Source organism: Marmota flaviventris, chromosome 7 (genome assembly GCF_047511675.1).
Source record: "Marmota flaviventris isolate mMarFla1 chromosome 7, mMarFla1.hap1, whole genome shotgun sequence".
NCBI classification, from domain to species: Eukaryota; Metazoa; Chordata; class Mammalia; order Rodentia; family Sciuridae; genus Marmota; species Marmota flaviventris.
The window spans coordinates 66,636,769-66,654,653 of NC_092504.1; the positions used below are offsets into that span (position 1 = coordinate 66,636,769).

Consider the following 17,885-nt stretch of genomic DNA (forward strand, 5'->3'; position numbering starts at 1 on the left):
TGAAGCACTGGGTTTGGTTCTCAGCACCACATAAATGTGAAATAAAGATACTATGTCCACCTAAAAACTAAAGAAATAAATATTTTTTAAAAAAATTTAAAGACTACGAATGGAGTGAAAAGAAATTTTGGAAACCATTTCTCATATATATAGGATTTGAGTCCAGAATAAATACACTAATAACTCCTATAACTCAATAACCAAAATTTTAAAAATGGGTAAAGAATAAGTAGACATTACCATAGGAGATAGTCAAACAGCCCCAAATGACTATGTTTGGCATCATGAGCCATCTAAGAAATGCAAATCAAATCACTGTAAAAATGTCTCTTCTGACCAACCAGGATGGCCATAATAAAGAAGACATAGCAAGTGCTGGCAAGAATGGGGAAATTGTAACCTTCATTCACTGTTGGTGAGAATGCTAAATAATACAGCTAGTGCATATGCTTAGAAAAACAGCCTGGCAGCTCCTAAAACAGTTTAACAGGGTTAACTATAACCAGTGGTGCTCTTAGGCATATTAGCAAGAGAAATTAAAACATGACCACACAAAAATTTGTACACAAACTTCATAACATAATAGCCCAAAGGGGAAAAAAAAATCCCTAAAAGTCTGGTGACTGCTAAGTGGGTAAATAAAAATATGCTATATCTATACAATGGGTCATATAGTAAGTGTATGTTTAACCTTATAACAAACTGCCAAAACTTTTTACAAAGTGTACCGTTTGTCATTCCGACTCCAAAGTACAAAAATTCCAATTGCTCTACCTCCTCCTCAGCATTTGGTAATGTCGGGTTTTGTTTTCTGTTTGAAATAGCTAAGGTGTGTAGTGATCTTTCATTTTTATTTGCATTATCCTAATGGCTAATGATGTGGAGTACATTTTCATCTCCCTTGTTTTTCATTTATCTCTTTAGGTAAAATGTCGGTTCAATTCTTAGGCCCATATTTTGGAAAGTTGGTTGCTTTCTCAGTGTTATATTCTAGATATTTGTTTGTTGCCCTGTCAGATGTGTTTTGCAAATATTTTTCACAGTTTGTAACTATTTAAATTTTCATAATATCTTTTGAAGAGTAAATAAATTTTCATAAGTCTAATATTTCCAATTTTCTTTTAGGGATTATACTTTTTAATATTCAAGAAAATCTTTGCCTAAGCCAAAGTATCAGGATTTTCTTACAGATATTTAGTAGTTTATGTTTTACATTTAAGTCACAATCCATTTTAAGTTAACTTTGGTATATGAGTTAAGGTTCATGTTTTAATTTTGAATCCAGAACCTCAGACATGCTAGCCAGGTGGCTCTACCACTGAGCCACATCCCTAACCCTTTTTAGTTTGAGACAATCTTGCTAAGTTGCTCAGGCTGGCCTCAAACTTGTATTCTTCTTGCCTCAGTGTTGTGAACAGCTGAAATTATAGGTATTTGCCACCATGCCCAGCAGGTAGATTGGTATTTTGACATATAGATATCCCAACACTATTTGTTTAAAAGATTGTCCTATCCTTTCTCTGTTGAATAACCTTTGTACCCCTCTCAAAAAAATTACTATATATTTATATATGTATATGGTTGTTTTTGTACTCAATATTTTTTCACTGATTTTCACCTATGGGTCTATCATTTCACCAAGACCAGAGTATTTTTACTCTAGCCTTTTCTTTCTTTCTTTTTTAGTTTTGTAATTGTAGGTGTACACAATACCTTTATTTACTTTTATGTGGTGCTGGAGATTGAACCAAGTGCTTCGAACATGCTAGGTAAGAGCTCTACCATGGAGGTACAACTGCATTCCCCCTTATATGTTTTTGAAATCAGGTGGAAGTCCTCCATCTTTGTTCTGTTTTCAAAAATGCTTTAGCTATTCTAATTGTCCTTTTCCATGTAGATTGTATAATGAGGATGTCAATTTTTACAGAAATCTCTGCAGGGATTTTAACCAGAATTTTGTCACAGAGTTCTGCTGAATCTGTAGATCATTTGGGGGAAAGCTGGCACACTGAATCTTTCAATCCTAAAAAAGGGCATCGTGTTATCTTTTTTCTTTGATTCTTATCAGTAATTTCTATTTTTCACTATACAGACTTTATATATTTTGGGAGGAGGAGGATTTCATGCATTTTTTCTGCTGGTATAAATGGTAATTTTAAAATTTCAGTTTCTAAATTATTGCTGCTGTGCACAAGTATAGTTGACTTTTACATATTGATCTTGCTAACCTCACTTGGTAGTCCTAGTAGCTTTCCTTAAATTCTTTGCTTTTCTGCATAGGCAATCATATTATCTACAAATATAGTCTCACTCATTTCTGATCTGTGGGCCATTTTTCCCCCCTTGCCTTTGTACAATGACCTCTACTGCTGAATTGAAAGAGTGCCTTGTTCCAAGTCTTTGAAAACATGTCTTTACCATGTGTACTGTGAGCTTTTGGCTTTTTTTTTTTTTTCAGTTGTAGGTGGACACAATACCTTTATTTTATTTATTTATATGTAGTGCTAAGGTTCAAATCCAGGGCCTTACATATGTTAGGTGAGTACTCTACCACTGAGCCATAATCCCAGCCCAGCTTTTTTATCAGGTTTATTCTCGATTTGTGAGAGTTGCTTTTTGATCATAAATGGGTATTGAATTTTCTTTCTTCTGTACCTTTTTGAGGGAGAATTTTTGAGATAGAAATTCTAAGTTTTTCTATATGCACAGTCATTTTTTACATTTGAAATGAGTATTTCATTTTTTAAAATATATTGATTTCAGTGAATTACATTGTTTTTAAGTGTTGGATCAACTTTTTATTTCTGGGATAGTCAGTTCTACTTGGTCATGATGTATTTTTATATATTGACATATTTCATTTGCCAATTTAAATTAGTTTCATTGAAGTCCCTGTAATCTTAACGATAAACAGTTTCTTGCATATACATTATAATTTATTGCCTTTGAGTAGAAACTACTATTTTTTTAAACTGATGTTTAAATTCTCTCACAAAATCTACTTTTGAGAAGAAAATATTTAAATTAAAAAAAATTTATCATTATAAGGCTCAGTTGGTAGAGAGCTTATCTCCCACACACAAGGCTCTGGGTTCAATCCCCAGCACCATAGACACACACAAAAAGCCATTATAGCTTTCATTTTATAAAGTCACTTGGATCGAGCTAGTTCAGTGGTGGAACTTGCTTGGTATTGTGTAAGGCCTTGTGGGGGATGGGGATGGATACTGGTTCTTAAAAAGCTCACATTTGATCTATAATAAATATGGATTAAAGAAGTCTTAAGAAAAAAAAGCCTTAAATAAATATAGAAAATAACCCCCGTATTAAAGACTTCAGGTGACTGGCTTTAATTGGCAACTCCAGAATTCTATATAAAAATACGTAAGGGATACAATATAGCCAAACGTAGGACTAGAGATCCTGTTTGAAGCTTCAATTACAAGACACATTAATTTTCTTAATGATGTTTTACAACAGTAAAAATAGAAAACTTTTCTAAAGGTATTTCTATTTACATGAGATTGAGAAAATGTCTGTCATTAAATATGAAAAAAAATGGGAAAGCTAAAACATTACACACCTCCTCCCTCACCCAGTATGTTCTCATTGTTTTAGTACTTACTTGTAGCATTAAGATTCTGAGAGATGAGACCTACAGGTTGCTTTTAGTTCTTCAGGGATAAGGAAACAAAAGTGGTCATCATAATAACATCATACATTAAAACGCAAAGAGTAGATGGAGTTTCTGCTCTTAGAAGAAAGCAGGAAAGGGAGAAAGCACATTCTCATTTCAAAGCAATTTATGTTAATGATAATTAGGCAAAAATAATTTTTGCTTGTGTTTTCAGAAGTAATGTCAAATTTACTTGAAAGATAATTTAAAAGGTTTCTTGCAATTAAATAGTTAAAAGTGGCATTAAACTAAAGAAAGAATGCAAAACCTTTATTTTTTTACAGAATAGTATAAATGTTTATTTTCTGTATGATTTACTTTCCTATCCTGTTTTTACAATATAGAAAAGTGTATTTGAATAGCTCTAGTAAATATAAATTTAATCTTTCTACTTTGGGATGTAAATAGAGCTAGAAAATTATATACCCAACCCTCCCCAAATAGTCTTTTAAAATTGTTGGATTAATGTGGCTATTAATCTTGTTCAGCAATTTGATGCAAATGCCTAAATACAAAAAGTTGTTTAGTAAGTACTACACAGGAAGAAAAAGGCTTAATTCTTTAGATAGCTTCTTGAAAATCAAAAACTAGTAGCATTTGATTGCACCTTCAAATTTTTACAAGCAAGACATTCTTAAGCAATGCCATCATACATAATCTACAATTGTAATCAAAATTTCACAAACATTTTCTGCACACTGTATATAAATACACATCACAATGGTGCAATTAGAATTAACACAGAATATATACAAAATGAACAAAGTTTAGGTTCAGACCAAAAACTTATTGCAATCTTTTGAAAAATAACTTCATTAGATATTATTTTATCCTCTTACAGTAATTTACATTTATACAAATTTAATTAGACATACTAGATTGAGGTGCTAAGAATGTTTGCACTATCTACATTTAAAGTTACTGCACTATAATTTTATAAATCCAAATTTCAAAAGAAGGATACTTTAATGAATAACGGATCCTCTTCTGGATTACTTAATTTCTATTGCCTATATCTTGCATGTTCATATGAACATATATACACACTTAATACATACAACTATAGAGTCCTTGTAGGAAATGTAATGATCATATACATTTAATTACTGAGGATTAAAGTACCTAACAAAACGCCTGAATTCCAACATGGTTTTTTTGTTGTTATTGTTTTGTCATAAAATCAGGAGTCCTATTAAAAGGCTCTTAAATTCATAGAGTTTTTAAATTACTGAAAATGATTTAGGTAATTTCAACAATTATCTGAAAACACACGTACCTTCAGCTTACCAAATCACTGGCTAAAAATAATGGCATATTAAACATCCCATATAAAAAAAATCCCACTATAATTTTGAATGCTTTGTTAGGCAGCCCATTTGAGTAAATCAATTAAGAGTCGTGTATTGGTTTGAAAATTTTCTGTTCAAAAGTCTACAAAGAAAACTGTAGAGATGAAAAATCTTTCCCTAAATTCACTCTCTTACAGCTTCTTTATTCCTTATATCTCCATTCAAGCCAAATTTTATACTTGATAGTTATGAGAGGATCTACATTATCACTACATAATGTTTACTTCTATTCACACATACCTCATTTTAACAATACCCAGCAATCACTTCAACAATTTATTATTTCAAACACATACCACCTCTGAAAGACAATGGAGACATCCTTCAGCATGTTAGCCATTCCTCATTATAGAAAAACTGCCCATCTTTTGAAAATCACTTACTGTCCCTTAATATTTTGTTTTCTTTTGTTCTGTTTTTTGGAAAATATAACTTTTAATTTTAAAAGTGTGCCTGGGGATTACTTCCCCTTCTAATTTACCAAAGTGACAATAGCATATCCCAGAATTCACCCTAAAAAAGCTAATTTTTCTTAAGAAGATAGCACTTTTCTAAACATAAGATGTCGTCCAAATATGTTCCATAATTTGTTTATGTAGACATTCTGTCTATGTTTATTCTAAATCTAGAACCAAAGAATGACTTGGCAATACCAATGCTGCTTTGGTTTTTTCTACTGAACAAAGTCATACAACGCCATACATTATAAATTATATCATAGTAATTTATAAATGTTCTTTGCCAATAGAATCAGAAGGATAGAACATCTAATTCTTAAGAAACCCAAGTAAATTAAAAATCTATATAATACAATAAAGAAAAAATTTTAAAAGAAAAATTCTATTTAGAAGGGGCATAGAATTAACTAAGATTTAAAATGTACTAATTTCCTCATTTAAAATTTCTTCTCTTTCAATATTATAATTTCAGGTCTCTTAAAACAAGGACTGAATTCAAATACAGTAATTGTTAAACTATCTTCCAGACAGTCAAGCATCCTTAAAATTTCTGTACAGGTTCATTTATCAGTCTTGTGCAAGAGTTAGCAATTCATGGCACAAGGGTCACTTTTTGCTTTTCCTGCAGAGTTGATGACGCTCATCAAACATCGTCCGAATTCCTCAAGAATCATCCGCTCTGCTGCTGCCTTTGATTTTCCCTTCTTGTCTGCCTGCTCTGCCTGGGCGAGAAGGCAATTACATGTGGCTTCAGCTACTTCCTTAGTTACAAATGTAAATGGCAACCTGAAATGATTTTTGAGAGAGAAAGAGAGAGATGATGATGGGGTTGAATTACAAAAGTAACATCCTTTTGTACTGACTCTTTGACAATTCCAGGTTCTACAACGAGCACAAACACATCCTAAAGTGCTTTAAAATACTGTTTGGGAAATACAACATTTAAGGTAAAATATGTGATTACTTTGACAAGGTTATTTGGTTAACTAAAAGATGTAATTCTACCTATGTAAGTTCCATGAGTGCAATCTTTGTTTTACTTAACTACTGTTTTCCAGTGCCCAGAACAGATCCTGACACAGACATTTTTATATGAGTATTTGCTGAATGAATGAGTAATATTGGGAATTGAAAGCACTATCTTTTAGGCAATAATGAAAATAAAATACTTTACCATACCCCCTTCTATTATTATTATCTCTTGGTACCAGATATTGAACTCAGTGGCACTCAACCACTGAGCCACATCCCCAGCCCTGAAATTAAACCACTATGACAGGTTGTCACACAATTTTACCAAAATCTTTAATGTACAAAGAAGCACTTTAAATTTTAAAATCTTAATATTACAATAACATTACACAATTAGTAATATAACATAATAAAAGTGCTCATTATAAAGTCTTTGGGAACTACAAGAGAAGTAAAAGGAAAGAAAGAATCCCAGGATGGAAATAATTAGACAAAGGCTTGTTAGCATGCTGGTATAGCTTTATAGTATTATTTGTAACAATAGTTTTTTTGTTTTGTTTTGTTGGTATCATGGATTGAACCCAGAGGAACTTTACCACTGAGCCACATCCCCAACCCCTTTTTATATTTTATTTAGAGATAGGGCCTTGCTGAGTTACTGAGACTGACTGTGAACTTGTGATCCTCCTGCCTCAGCTGCCCAAGCCACTGAGATTCAGGCATGCACCACTGCACTCAGCAATAGTTTTAATTATAATATATAATTTTGTGTTTTCACTTCATATCATAAACATTTTCCCAAGTGGAAATATTGTAAATATTTTACTGTAGCAGTATCTTTAATCTCCACATGGAGATCTGATTTAAAGATTTACTAAAAGACCAGGAAGGACCCATACCATAACAGTAACTACTAAGTTCCACTTTATTCAGTCAAGAAACATTTGCAAATTATATTTCAGTTGTAAGAGAACTAAAAGCTGAACTACTTTGTACAAAGGAGCCTTCCTTGTATAAGCATTAGATTTTATTTCAACTTAAGCATTTTAAATAAAAGCCCACTTGGAAGGCTTATACCACTTAATAATTTCTCAAATAAATTCTCTAATAAGCTTTTAAATATAAACCCAAGTCCAAACTGCAAACTGTATTGGCATCAGGCCCTGATAAATGCTGGGGATAGAATAATTACATTCTGAAAGGGGTATAAAATTTTTGGTTTTCTTAGGAGATTCTAAAAATTACATACTTATCTACCTACCACTGAACTACATCCCCATCCCCCTTCTATTTTTCACTTTAGATGGGGTCTAAGTTGCTGAGGTTGGCCTCAAACTTGAGATCCTCCTGCCTCAGCCTCTTGAGTTGCTAGAATTATAGGCCTAAGCCCCCTCATCTGGCTTACTGTGCATTTAGAATTGTACAATATATTTGACAAGAGATTGTTCTGTTATCCTTAAATTCCTTAAAGTAAATATAGATAGAAAGGAAATTTTATAAATCAGGTTTTCAATAACCACAAGTATAAACTCAACTTTTGTCTCTCTCCAAGAGAAACTTTACTAAAAATGAATATTTGAGAAACACTATAAAAAGAGATAAAAATATTGACTTACTTTCCTCCTCCACTATTCAAAGCCGGTGTTGGCCTAGTAAGTAAGTCTGAAATCTGAGAGGATAATTTCGTCTTTGCTGCTGTTTGTTGCTGCACCCTTACTTCAGCTGCATCTGCCAAATGCATCAATGTCTTTCTTTCTGGGCTTTCTTCAAAATTCTTACAGCCAATACATTTACATATTGAGGAACACATTATTTTTGCCTAAAAAAATTATAAAAGTTTCCAAATCAAAACAAAAAAACATTACTATAAGTAGATTCCACAGTCAGATTACCAAATAATAACATTACCTAATCAACTGACATAAGATTAGATGGAAGCACCTATTTCTGTCAATGACTAAATGGGCTAAGTATGCAGGTGGCTAGGTCAGGTAGTCTAAAGTCTGAAAATGGCCAAACAATGTTGATGTTCAAATCCTTTCATGTCCATTTTCCCCCTACTATGAATATAGATTTTCTTCCTGGCATGAATAGCCCATGTTCTTCATAAGGACTATGAATGACACATTAAAATATTAAAAAGGGTCATTTAGGGGGCTGGGGATGTGGCTCAGCAACACAATACTCGCCTAGCACGTTTGAGGCCCTGGGGTCGATCCTCGACACCATATAACAATAAATAAATAAAATAAAGACATTGTGTCCAACCACAGCTAAAAAATAAATATTACAAAAAAAAAAAAAAGATGGTCATTCAGAATTAAACCACCTCAATCAAATCACCATTTGTTATTTTTGTTTTTGCAGTCCTGGAGATTGAACCCCAAGCTTGTGTACACACTCTACCACTAAGCTATATCTCAGCCCATTTTATTTTTTGTTTTCTGAGACAGGGTCTCTTCAATTTGCCCAGGCTGGCCTTGAACTAACTTGTGATCCTCCTCTCTCAGCTTCCCAAGTAGCTGGGATTACAGGTGAACTCCACCACACCTGGCCATACATGCTGTTTTTTATATGTCCCTCACTGAATTCTCTTTCCTCTTCAGATTCCTAGAACGCTTCAAAAATCTATAAATTAATAATCTAGTGTGAAGATCCATGTAAAAATATATATTTATATGAGAACCTAGATCTATGTACATACCAACTCAAGGTATACAGAATTCTCTTTTTAGTTTGTTTTACAGAATCATATACCTACTTTTTTGCATCTTGTTTTCCTTATACTCCAACACTTCATAAAATACTATCCCCTTCCAGTCATTTGGCAGAGCTAGAATTCATTCTGTTTAATGGCTGGGTATTAACCCCTGGTAAGATATGTCATGTTTTATTAGGGAATACATTCCCCTATCAATGAATATTTGTTTTGTTTCCAGTTCACTGGTAATACAAACAATGCATACAAAGATGGGGGGTGGGTAATAAAATTATGCTTTTATTTCTCTAAGCCAGATCTTTATAATGGTGCTCACTGGTCGAAGAATATAAGTTCCTATTGTTTGTTTGTTTGATACCAGGGAATTGAACTCAGGGGCACTCGACCACTGAGCCACATCCCTAGCCCTATTTGTATTTTACTTAGAGACAGGGTCTCACTGACTTTGCTGAGGCTGGCTCTGAACTCAAAATTCTCCTGTTTCAGCCTCCTGAGCTGCTGGGATTAGGATATATGTATTTTAATTTTAAGAGATATAATCAGATTGCTTTTTCCAGCTGTAACTAACACCTCTTCACATCTCATCAGCAATTAAGGCTGTCCTACATTCCCTCCAATAATGGATGCTCCAACTCTTTTTATTTTTTAGTATTTTCCAATCTGATTGGGGATAACATAAAGTGAAATCACATTGTTATTTACATTTCCCTGACTCCTAAAAAATTTGAATATTTTTTTTTAGTCTCATTTTCTTCAGTGAACCTGTATCGATTTAAATAAATAAACCTATCCTCTCTCTATAGCACTTAGCAAGGTAAATGGACCAGATTTTAAACACATTTACTCTACTCCTTTCTTACAATACACCAATAAATAAAGTAACAATGGATATATGTTTGGTGTTGGGTGCAGAGCAGGCTGAACTGTGTTGTCTGCAGGGCAGGCTGAACAGATGTTGGCTGCAAGATAGCCCACGCACTCAAACCCCCCTCTATCTGGTCCTTTATCACCTGTTTGTGTCAAGTCCCGCTCAAGGCTGAACACTTAACCCCCCCTTGGGCCAACAAGGCAGCTTGCAGACCCTGAGGCCCTATTAGATTTGGGCTATAAAAACTCCCTCCTGCCAGGCCCCCCTCTCTCTTGCTCTTTCACTCTTGCTCTCCCTCTCTCTCTTGCTCTTTCTCTCTTGCTGTCTCTCTCTTGCTCTTTATCTTTCTTACGCGCGCTCTGTCTCTCTCTTGCTCTTGCTCTCTCCCTGTTCATCTCTTTTCTTTCTTTCTCTTTCCTTCTTTCCTTTCTCTTTGTTGCACTGCTGCAATAAAGATCTTTTGGTTGCTCCGAGTGTTGTGGTCACTTTCCTTTCATTTGGCTTCACTGGATTACTCCCAATTAACAGGCTTATTTGGGACTCCAACTAAAGCAACACTTAATATGCATCTAATGATGAAGAAAGAAAATTCCTGGCCCTGGAGCAGAGAATTATCAATGATGGTAACTTGGATTCTTTTTTTTTTTTATTCGTTAAATTGCTGATGGACTTTTACCTTATTTATTAATTTATTTAAATGTGGTGCTAAGAATCAAACCCAGTGCCTCAGAGATGCTAGGCAAGCGCTCTACCACTGAGCCACAACCCCAGCTGGGATAATGTTTTACTAAGACCAAAGGTGCTCAGGAAAGAAAAATGACAATGACAAGGAATCCTCTAGACTTTGCTAATTTACCTTCCCCAACAACCAAAGTAGGGTGAGCAGGTTACAAGAAGACACAATCATTTAAATAACAATGGACAGCCAACTCATACAATCAACTAGGCCTGAAGGCATGTGAAAGGATTATGTATGTATTGTCCACTTGGAAATCAACTGGACAAAAACCCAACTAAACTGAAGATTAATTTGTCAACGTAACAAAACTTCAGACAAAATTCTGACAGTACAAACTGCTACAACATCACTATTCACAGTGAGTCAATTAGCCACTGCTATTCTTAGTTAGAATACTATATACAATATCTTGCATACAACACATTTTGTATGACAGAGGGCACTGAATTGCAGAACATACCTTACCAATGCTGAGTATAACCACTGATGGTGGTACAAGGCTATGCTTTCTGCCAAAGCATTGAAAAAAGTCTCCCTCTGAGAATGGCATTTGAAAGAATAAAAATAATAAAAGAAGAAAGCCAACTGTAGGAATAACTAATCCAATAGACTGTCAGCAGAGAGTTTCAAGCACATCAAGAGACATTATGGTAACCAAGGGTTAATCTCAGGCAAAACTAGATTGTTATGTTTAAATTTTTAAAATAATAAGTTCTATAGTATTTTGTCTAAAGCAAGAAGGGGAGGCTTTACACTGCATCTATCAAAGCAGAGCAGAAACTACATCCTCCAGAGAAGATGGCTGAGTCATAAATAAAAACAGCCAACTGGGTGTGACAATGAAACAGTGAAAATGGACCCAGGCACCTAACAGTGAACGGAACCTTATCCAGTAATGTCCATATTCCTCCCTTCGTATATGAATGTTTATAAAGCCAACTAAAATTTTTTCTTTTTTGGTACCAAGGATTGAACTTAATCACTGAGCCACATCCCTAGTCCTTTTTATATTTTGTTCTCACTGAGTTGCTTAGGGCCTTGCCAAATTGTTGAGGCTGACTTTGAACTTGTAATCCACCTGCCTCAGCTTCCCAAGCTGCTTCGATTACAGGTGTGTACCACCACACCTGGCCAAACTTCTCAATATAATTTAGTTTTCCACAGAGCAATATTTTCTGAGGGGCACTGCTGGCTTTTCTGATCAAGATAATCCTTTATTTCAGGATTTCATTCTGGAAGATTGGCTATTTTGTATTCACATATTTCCAAAAAGCCTGTGGAGGTAAGTAGTACTGTCCCTCAGTTGAGAACCACTGCCCTATCTTCTGAAGCACTTTGATATTATTATCTGTATTGAAAAATCAATATACTGGTGCTCTAATTTGCATACTTTCAGGTATAATAATCAAGAAGTTATGAAACAGTAAATCAGCTGAGACCCCAATATGTAATGATAAGCCCAAGGGTCTTCCTCAAACAAGGCCCTTGGACTAACTGTGCATATTTTTGAACTATAATGGTAAGGTGATTTCCTGACATTAAAGTAAATTTTTATAGTATGTCCTTTCTAAAACTTTTCAAAAGACAGATTACTTTCCCCAACAAGCATCTCACCTCATAGCATTCACAGTAGTTTTTAAGACATCCTGATCGTTTGCAATTACATCCTTTGCTGTGACGTCGATCTGATTCTCCCTCCTTTCCTTTCCCTATCTTAGGCTTAAAAGCTTCTGGATTTCTGTCAAGGCATGCCTATCAAAACAGATCAAATATCAAAATTAAAGTTAAATCACATTAGATTAAATTTAAATACTGCAAAGGAAATTAATTTTTTTGTAAGACAATTGAGTTCTTTAAAAATGGGTAATACTGGAGATTTTTATCAGTTAAATGAAATAAAAAACAATCACCTTTATTGCTTTTTGCCTTTCATTTTCATGTTCCAAATTGTTGTAACAATTAGTACAGTTGCAATTGTTGCAAAATTCGCCATTTGCAAAGCAGTCACAGTACCTGGAAGGTAAAAATCAGTATAAGATAAAAAGTCATTATTAAATAAAATTGTCAAATGCATTATGTATGTAGGAAAGCCTTTTAAAAATGTACTCAGAGCTTCCTACTTACAGAATTAACCACACATTTGGATTTCAGCCATAACTGAGGCTCAACATTTAAGTCACCAACTCCTAGTCCAACTAAGTTGTTGTTAGTCCAGCTAAGAACAGCTGCCAACACAAAAGATGTGACTTTATGAGCTCCTCAAATAAGTTATTTCAAAATCTTGGGGGAGGAGAAAAGAAAAGAAATGTACTGGCTACATTCAATTAGTGGAACTCACTCAGCTATAGCAATGTTTCTTTGGATTCTAAGACACTCTAGAAGACCAATGCTTTTTCACTGAATTGTTTCATGTCAAAGCTTTTGATTTAATGCTAATAAACTAATCATCCAACAATTTTTAAAAACTTTTTTTAGTGTTGATGGACCTTTATTTTATTCATTTATTTATATGTGGTGCTGAGAATTGAACCCAGTGCCTCACACATGTGAGGCAAGCGCTCTACCACTGAGCCACAAACCCAGCCCCTCATCCAACAATTTTAAAAACTCAGATTTTTAAAATAATCACCTCACTCAAGAGACCAAATACAAAAGTCATAAATATCAAACTTATTAATAAGGACATAAACTGTATGCAGTTGTGTTCCTAGCCCCAATGACTTGTATATAGCAAAGACTCTAAAAGTATTTCAATCAATGAAAGAATTCCTTTATGCTGCTGTATGTGCTCATTCACTTTTGTGTTTACTTTCTTGTATGTAATTGGCCTGTTAAGAATTTTTAATAATCTCCATTTAATTTTAAGAGCATTTCTAGTTTTATCAAGTAAGCAAACAACAGTAAAAACACTTACAATTTCAAACACAGCGATTTTGTACAGTTGCAGGGTTTTCTTGGCCGACTGGCAGATTCTGATGGAATTATGCTATGCAGATATATTAAAAAAAAAGGTATACATTTTAATCAATTAAAGATAACTACATACATTAGAAAATTATCCAAGCTATAAAAACCCTTTTAACATAAAATTTTAACAGATATATCCATCTCTATTAAAATTTGGCTATGTTCTTCTCTATATATGGGTTGGTTTTTTTTTTTTCGTTTTTCTTTTGGGGGGGGGGGCAGGCGGTACTAGGGATTAAACTTGGAGGCACTCAACCACTGAGCAACATCCCCAGCCCTATTTTGCACTTTATTTAGAGACAGAGTCTCACTGAATTGCTTAGTGCCTCACTTTTTGCTGAGGCTGGCTTTGAACTTGCGATCCTCCTATCTCAGCCTTCTGAGCCAGGGGTATTACAGGTGTGTGCCTTGCACCTGTCTTCTTCATATTTTTTTAAAAAGTTATCAATACCTGTTAAAGAACGCCCAAAAATATTCTATCTTCTGGGAGAGCATAAGTAGAAAACAGGGCATGTAGCTCAGTGGTAGAGCACTTGCCTAGCATGTGCAAAACCCTTAGGTTCAATCCTGAATACCACAAAAAGGAAAAAAAAAATTAAAAAACAAAAATGGTTGAAAACAGTTCAGAACTCTTGGAATTCAATTATAAAAGGTAATGAGGAGAAAGGGGTGTGTAGAAGAGGAATGGGATGGTGGATATTAACTGGTTCCCTATCATTAACTAAATACTGATTCTAAACTGATTGCAAAAGTAGTAATCAACAGATTATCAAACAAAAAATAACAAAAAAAAAAGAACCTAACATAATTTTTAAAATAGTTAACATCATTTTAAGTCATTCAGAATGAGAGAATAATAAAATGTGGCAAAATTGATGAATCTGAATAAGGGAATTTGTGAGTTCTTTTGACTATTTCTATAACTTGTCTATTTTAAGTATTTCAAAATAGAAAAGTACTTTTCTCTAAAGTACTCACATGTACTAAAAGCATGCAATGGAGGAAGGATAGCATCTTCAACAAATGGTGCTGGGAAAACTGGAAATCCATATGCAACAAAATGAAACTGAATCCCTTTCTCTCGCCATGCACAAAAGTGAATTCAAAATGGATCAAGGAGCTTGATATCAAATCAGAGACGCGCCGTCTGATAGAAGAAAAAGTTGGCTACGATCTACAGTCGGTGGGGTCGGGCTCCAAATTCCTCAGTAGGACACCCATAGCACAAAAGTTAATAACTAGAATCAACAAATGGGACTTACTCAAACTAAAAAGTTTTTTCTCAGCAAAAGAAACAATAAGAGAGGTAAATAGGGAGCCTACACCCTGGGAACAAATCTTTACTCCTCACACTTCAGATAGAGCCCTAATATCCAGAGTATACAAAGAACTCAAAAAATTAGACAACAAGAGAACAAACAACCCAATCAACAAATGGGCCAAGGACCTGAACAGACACTTCTCAGAGGAGGACATACAGTCAATCAACAAGTACATGAAAAAATGCTCAACATCTCTAGCTGTCAGAGAAATGCAAATCAAAACCACCCTAAGATACCATCTCACTCCAGTAAGATTGGCAGCCATTATGAAGTCAAACAACAACAAGTGCTGGCGAGGATGTGGGGAAAAGGGTACACTTGTACATTGCTGGTGGGACTGCAGATTGGTGCAGCCAATTTGGAAAGCAGTATGGAGATTTCTTGGAAAGCTGGGAATGGAGCCACCATTTGACCCAGCTATTCCCCTTCTTGGTCTATTCCCTAAAGACCTAAAAAGAGCATGCTACAGGGACACTGCTACATTGATGTTCATAGCAGCACAGTTCACAATAGCAAGACTGTGGAACCAACCTAGATGCCCTTCAATAGACGAATGGATAAAAAAAAAAGTGGCATTTATACACAATGGAGTATTACTCTGCATTAAAAAATGACAAAATCATAGAATTTACAGGGAAATGGATGGCATTAGAGCAGATTATGCTAAGTGAAGCTAGCCAATCCCTAAAAAACAAATGCCAAATGTCTTCTTTGATATAAGGAGAGTAACTAAGATCAGAGTAGGGACGAAGAGCAGGAGAAGAAGATTAACATTTAACAGGGATGAGAGGTGGGAGGGAAAGGGAGAGAGAAGGGAAATTGCATGGTAATGGAAGGAGACCCTCAGGGTTATACAGTGGAGGGGGTAGAGAGAGAGGAGGGGAGGGGAGGGGAGGGGAGGGGAGGGGAGAGGTGGGGAGGGGAGGGGGAGGGTGGAGGATGGGAAAGGCAGCGGAGCACAACAGACACTAGTATGGCAATATGTAAATCAATGGATGTGTAACTGATGTGATTCTGCAATCTGTGTATGGGGTGAAGGTGGGAGTTCATAACCCACTTGAATCAAAGTGTGGAATACGATATGTCAAGAAATTTGTAATGTTTTGAACAACCCACAATAAAAAATTTAAAAAAAAAAATAAATAAATAAAGTACTCACATGGCTTTAAGAGGAAAAATCATTTGGAAGTATTTTGGAATAAATATAGTTAATGTTGCATTTAAATTGATCCAACAACTTACATATTTTCAAAATACTCACCCATTGAATGGGAGTCTTGCCTGGGTCTGGATACCAGATGTTCCAGTAAAATTAGAGTTGCTTGCTATAGACACATATGAAGACTGCTGTAGCTATATGTAAAGAAAGGGAAATTTAGATCATATTTGCAAAAATGAATAATGCTCTCAGGTACAAGAAGCATAAAGTATTACCAAGAAGCATAAATTCACCTACCAAAATAGAAAAAATATAATGGAGAATTTCATATAAAAAGCTAACACTAGGAGCACAAATAACATGAACGTTTTGCAGTACTAAATAATTAATTATTTTATTATGTCAGAATTATGGAAATTCTAGATGAATAAGCTGAAAGTAATAAAATAACACATATTGGCTATAAAAAATGTAATGTGCCTTTATTACAAATCATAGAAAATGAGAAGTTACATGCATAACTGAGTTTCTATTTTATACCTATTTCTTTTTTCTTATTTTGTGGTACTGGGGATAAAGCCTGGGGCATCATACATATTGGGCAAGTGCTTTCCTGCTAAGCTACATCTCCAGCCCTTTTCATTTTATTTTTGAGATGTGGACTCACTAAGTTGTCCAGACTATCCCCAAATTTGGAACTTTCCTGCCTCAATTTCCAAAGTAGGGAAGCTGAAAATATAGTTGTACACCACTGCACCCAGCCCTCTGTTTTATACTGATTTTTAAATATAAGAAATGTTAATAATAAAAATTCTGAACATTTTTTTTAAAATCAGTGGTCACATAACCTACGCCAAAATACATTTCATATAAAGTATACTTGTAGGTTTCTATTTCCTCTATTATAATCAGAGTTGATTGATTCAATCGTTTAGAACATGGTGCTAGTTAACTTGATCCTCAAATGACAAAGGAAATTTTCTATCTGCTTCATGGAAGCAGCACTCCCAACCCAAGTCAGCCAACAGAATAATACATGGCTTCAATCCTAATAATGACCAGATGATGGTGGACAGACAACTAAAGATATGTCACCTAGAAATGTATCGTGCTTGGAAAATAAACTGCAAAAGTCAGTGTCATCATATTTGTGTATGATGAAAGAACTTAATTATATACAATCTTTTCTAAATTCATTTGGACTCAGCTGACTCTCAGTTCAACTTTTCTCAAATCTTCAGTCTTGCACTCTCACCAGAACTCTTGCAAATCTAAACTGTCTGACTTTTAAACTCTGACTTATGTGTATATTTCTATTTTTTTTTTTTTTTTGGTGTGTGTGTGGAGGGGGGAGGGTACTGGAGATTGAACTCAGGGTCACTTGACCACTAAGCACATCCCCAGCCCTATTTTGTGTTTTATTTAGAGACATGGTCTCAGAGTTGCTTAGTGCCTTGCCAATGCTGAGGCTGCCTCAGCATCCTGAGCAGCTGTGATTATAGGTATGCACCACCATGCTCAGCCTTGTGTATATATTTCTAAATGCTGAAAATACAGAGGAAAAAAACTCAGATGTTTTAACAGTTTGAGATTTTTTTAGAAAAAGTCACTTTAATATTGTTTTTGAGTAGTTTCAGAATGTCATAGTGGTAGGCA

The 17,885-nt window shown here is 34.7% G+C and overlaps 1 protein-coding gene and 1 long non-coding RNA gene across 7 annotated transcripts in view; one reads left to right on the forward strand and one right to left on the reverse strand.

The window, feature by feature from the left end:
• Positions 1-3,347: 3,347 nt before the first annotated feature.
• Positions 3,348-17,885, reverse strand: part of Lin54 (lin-54 DREAM MuvB core complex component) — a 77,788-nt gene continuing 63,250 nt past the window's right edge. For 3 of the 6 annotated variants that reach the window (XM_027939861.2, XM_071614387.1, XM_071614386.1), the window contains exons 8-13: positions 16,332-16,423; positions 13,696-13,767; positions 12,692-12,794; positions 12,396-12,533; positions 8,072-8,274; positions 3,348-6,269 (exon numbers count right to left, since the gene is read on the reverse strand). In XM_027939861.2, coding sequence (XP_027795662.1) covers positions 6,068-6,269; positions 8,072-8,274; positions 12,396-12,533; positions 12,692-12,794; positions 13,696-13,767; positions 16,332-16,423 — 810 coding nt within the window. In that variant the 3' untranslated portion in view covers positions 3,348-6,067. The remainder of the gene's footprint in view (positions 6,270-8,071; positions 8,275-12,395; positions 12,534-12,691; positions 12,795-13,695; positions 13,768-16,331; positions 16,424-17,885) is intronic. The other 3 variants (XM_071614390.1, XM_071614389.1, XM_071614388.1) reach the window with 2 other exon arrangements.
• On the forward strand, positions 10,018-13,604 carry LOC114096370 (uncharacterized). The gene is made up of 3 exons (XR_003583412.2): positions 10,018-10,665; positions 12,005-12,063; positions 12,500-13,604. It is a non-coding gene; the product is annotated as an uncharacterized lncRNA (long non-coding RNA).